The sequence below is a fragment of the Cupressus sempervirens genome, chromosome 9 (genome assembly GCF_028749045.1).
Source record: "Cupressus sempervirens isolate cs-2001-9-10 chromosome 9, ASM2874904v1, whole genome shotgun sequence".
NCBI classification, from domain to species: Eukaryota; Viridiplantae; Streptophyta; class Pinopsida; order Cupressales; family Cupressaceae; genus Cupressus; species Cupressus sempervirens.
In genome coordinates, this window is record NC_143126.1 from 8959450 (window position 1) to 8963994 (window position 4545).

General features: G+C 31.9%; 1 protein-coding gene across 1 annotated transcript; it reads left to right on the forward strand.

Moving 5' to 3' along the window:
• Positions 1-239: 239 nt before the first annotated feature.
• Positions 240-1259, forward strand: LOC149537367 (protein DMP2-like). Its single transcript, XM_089800645.1, has 2 exons — positions 240-559; positions 650-1259. The coding sequence occupies exons 1-2, from the start codon at positions 379-381 to the stop codon at positions 976-978; spliced, it is 510 nt and encodes a 169-aa protein (XP_089656771.1). The 5' UTR covers positions 240-378; the 3' UTR covers positions 979-1259.
• The last annotated feature ends 3286 nt before the right edge of the window (positions 1260-4545 follow it).

Below are 4545 nucleotides of genomic sequence, written 5' to 3' on the forward strand. Positions count from 1 at the left end.
AAATTAAACTAAGATTTTGAACTTTGACTGAGACAACTGAAGATGCCCATTATTTGCACACAACATGTGACCTCCTTTGAGAACCTAGAAAAATAATCAAACCGACATTGAAGATAAGATAGCTTGAAAGATACAGATGTAAAAATTAAATAACATTTCATAGACAGATTTGGGATAAGAAGCAGTTGTACAGTTGTTTAAATGGATAACCATTGCAGATTATATTAATTTCATATACGTAGATTTTTTAATAAGAAAACAAGTCAAATTTGGCTACTTAGACAATTGATAATAAGCCACCCATATTGAAATCTAAGGCAACTTCTTCACAGTTTCTAAATCTCAGAGTTGAAGTTTCAACAGTTCAGGAATTTGAAAATGGGTCAATCTCAGGCCAAGGAGAGTGAAGAACTCCTACTTTCTTCTTCAACAATAACGAGCACTTCAAAAGTGGTGAATTACATATGTTCAACAGTATCTAAACTCACAAAGGCGTTACCCACTGGAATTCTGTTCGTGTTGCAAGTTCTTTCTAATCTTATAACCAATGATGGAGACTGTAAGAAATCCAATCAGATTATAGTTGGAGTTGTTTTGGGTATTCTTGGAATTTTATGCTTTGTCTTATCTTTGACTGATACCTTCACAGATTCCTCAACGGGTAAAGTGCACTGGGGTATTGCTACCATTTATGGCATAGCCACTGGTAATAAAGTTAAGCCTGCTAATAAATCTGAGTACAGGCTTAAAGCGAAGGATTTTGTCCATGCAACTGTGGCTCTTGTGGTGTTCGCTGTAATGGCTCTCACAAACCAAAATATTGTCCAGTGTTTTTACTCATCTGCTCAAACAACCATAAATAAGGTGTTGCAGGTTGTTCCCATCGTTGTGATTGGCATTAGCAGTGCCATAGTTGTTCTATTCCCTTCCAAACGCAATGGACTCAGTAGTCCTGTTACAACTGGTACTAGAACTTAAATCTCCAATTCTAGCTGTTTCTCATCAAGCCAGATTGGTGACTAGTATAATAGTTCTCTAGAGTAATTCATGTACATGAAAGAAGATTTGTCTCTAAAGAGATTGTATGTCTATATTGAGAAACCAGATGTTCCTAGCCACAAGGTTGATATTTGTGGCTAATGTTTATATAATGGCCAGAAACCATTACTTGTCATCTTGACAACGCTTTCATCTTTACTCATTGATACTATAACAGACCCTTTTTGTGAATACTATATTAATTCTATAAGTTGCTCTAATGGATCTCTTGGTGATTAAATCATCTTTAGTGTAGTTGTGGCTTATTTTTTAACAGATTTGAACGTCTTTAAATAACATACTATAGAACACATAATTTATTTTAGAATAGAAAGCTCTAGATTTAGGATCAGATTGGATCCAAGGAAATAAGCAATTTCGTTTCCCAAAGCCTTTATGAAAGATTATAACGCTAAACAATAGATATTGCCTTTATTTTGCACTTCAAAACTTGTATACATTATGTTGGAATGTGTAAAGCATAATAAGGTATTCTAGAAATTTCATTAGGTAAAGTTATAGAAGTCATTTATGTTTAATTTCTAGAGAAGACTATTTGTTCTATGTCCGTCAATTTAGATGTTTCTTGAAACAATCAAAGACCTCTATAAAAGAGGCACAATGTAATGGTTTTTTAATGATTAGGCAATGAAATGATTCTATTATTTCTGTAAGTGCCTGGATTGTGTATTTTGTGTTTAATTATCATTGTGAATCTAATCCATCCACACTTATCAGTTTGATATCAGAACTGTCCTGAGTTTCTACACATCAAAATTGGGTGTTTCTTCTATCCTCGTGACGCTCTGAATGGATAATTTATATTAAAAAAATTAATCGAGTACAAAAACACACCCAAATCATGCGGTATCAAACACTACGTATATTAGTAGTTCTTCTTTCTCTGTAAATGGTTATTTCTGGTATAACTTGTACAAAGAATAAGATAACTGCATTGCGTCTTCTTATACAAGATATCATTTTATCATGTCTAGAATATACTTTTTGCAATAGAAACAATATAAAGTTTTCCTTCATCAGAGATTCACCTTTCATATGAACGGTCACCTGTGTTTTGTTTTTCTCAACTAGTGGAGAAGTAGACTGAGTTTGATAACCTCGTTTCTTTCCATGCTGTTCTCTATTCTTATATTTTTCTGTCCTTTAAAGCTTTAATAATCTGTGAAACTTGAATCTAGCTTCTCTCTATATGTTTTAAAGATACTCATGCTTTCAAAACAAGTTTAAATTACTGACTTTTTACGGTATTAAACAAACATTTTAAAATTGCTCTTGGCTTGTAAATTAGGTAAATTCCTCTTTTGAAAGATCGACTGATTTCTAAATTATTATATCCATACACTTACTAAGAGTTTTCCTCAATTATAGCAAGTTTGAGGGTTATGAACCTTCCTTACCAAATTCTCTTCTATCATGAATCATTTATATTAACTTCAAATTTATTTCATTCTAAGGCCATCAATTTTGATATTTCCAAGAAAACATAAGTACCATCTGTACTCTGTACTGATACATCATTTGTTCTTTAAAACAGAAGATTTTTAGTGCCCTTTGCTTTATCAATTCCCCACTCTTCTCCTTTCTGCCCTTTACGAGCTTTGGCAGTTCTTTTTTCTTTTTTTAGAAGTCCATTATCTCCACATTCCAATTGAGTACATTGAAAATTTGGTCCAGGGGTGGAATTAGCCTTCATATAAAATCTATGAAATCTCTTTTTCAATATTAATGAAGTAATAAATCTTATATTCCATATCTAAAATCTAGGCGAAAGACAAAATGAGGTATATTAAAAAAAATTAAAGATACCAGGAAAGTAACCTAGAACAGTCCTTCCATTGTGAATACCATCTTAAATTCCAAACCGCCAGTCAAAGATTCTCGCCCTCAGTTGTCGCATAGATAAACATCGAAATCCATATCTTCATGGTCTTTAAAAAATTGAAGAAAAGAGAACTCAATCAAATGTTTATAGTCATTATCCACACATTAGAAGATGAGATCTTCTATAGGAAATAAGATAATGTGACTTTTCGTGATGACAGGAGACAGTACATATATACTGCCTTCAATTAGTGCAATATGAATAAAAATCTCTAATGTGATTTTTCTTACTATTTTTATTTAAATTAATATTTCTTATTTTAATTTGAATTATGTAAACTATTCAAATAAAAGGGAGTATGATAAAGGGCACACAAAAACTTAGATATAGATATATCAATAACAAGTTACTTCTTGGTAGTGTATGAGAGTATTTTTCTAAATTTATATAGAACATACATCTATAACTATTCTTCCTATCATCCACACTTCCTCGATATGACCAATTAACTTAAAACTATTTTTGACAATATCTAAATTACCATATTCTTTAGTACCATTCATATACCGCATGATTCTCTCACTTTCTTACCAATGTGACTCTTTTGGAATCTCCATAAATCTAGCAATAAAACTTATTGCACACATTATATCAGGATTGGTTTAGTTTCTTTATGCACATTAAAGTTCCAACCAAAGTTTTATACATGCTTGGATTCATATTGCTGCTACAATCTTCCTTTCTTTCAAACCTATGTCTATTGGTGTTGGTGGAGGATTTTTATTTTGCATCCTAGATCTCTTGAATATCTCGTCTACATATGTTTCTTGAGAAATAAATGTACCATTACACATTTATTACTTCTATGCCTAGAAAATACCTCAAAAGACATTTTTTTCATTTCAAACTCCCTTTTCATGGAATCTGTGAAATAATAGTCCCCAATAAAATCTAAATCATCTACATATAAGAAAAAAAAAAAATCTTACTAGTAACTACCTTAATGTAAAGAGTGGACTCGCAATCATTTTTCCTAAATCTATTTATTGATAAATATGAATCAAATCTACTATCATGCCTATAAAGCTTGCTTTGGCCTATTGAGAGCCTTCATCTTATGCACCTTGTCTTTTTCACCCACAAACTCATAACTAGGTGGTGGCTGCACAAAAACTCCCTCTTTCATTACTCCATTTGTAAAGGTAGATATTACATCTATTTGAAATACCTTCCACTTCAATTGGGCCATAATTGAACTATAACTACCTGGATTTTTTATTTTCCATCCTTTCAAAATAGGAATACATCTCATCATAGTCTCTCCTAAAATATTTTTCTTTCCCCTTGACAATCAATTGAATCTTATGACTATATATTTTTCCTTTAGCATGTATTTTGGTCGTATAGGTCCATTTCACTCAATAACTTATCTGTTGCGAGGAAACTAATTTAGCTCCTATGTTATATTCAATTCTATGAGATCTATGTCCTCACCAATGGCCTCACAATATTTCCCCTCTTTCGTATAATCCTCAAAATAAAATGTATCACTTTGATATAACAATGCAAAATATATATCTTCATCAAACTTGTCATTACACCTCTCACTTTGGTAGATCTCTCTTAGATTCTTAGTATTTCTTGGCCTTTGGAAGGAAAGAACA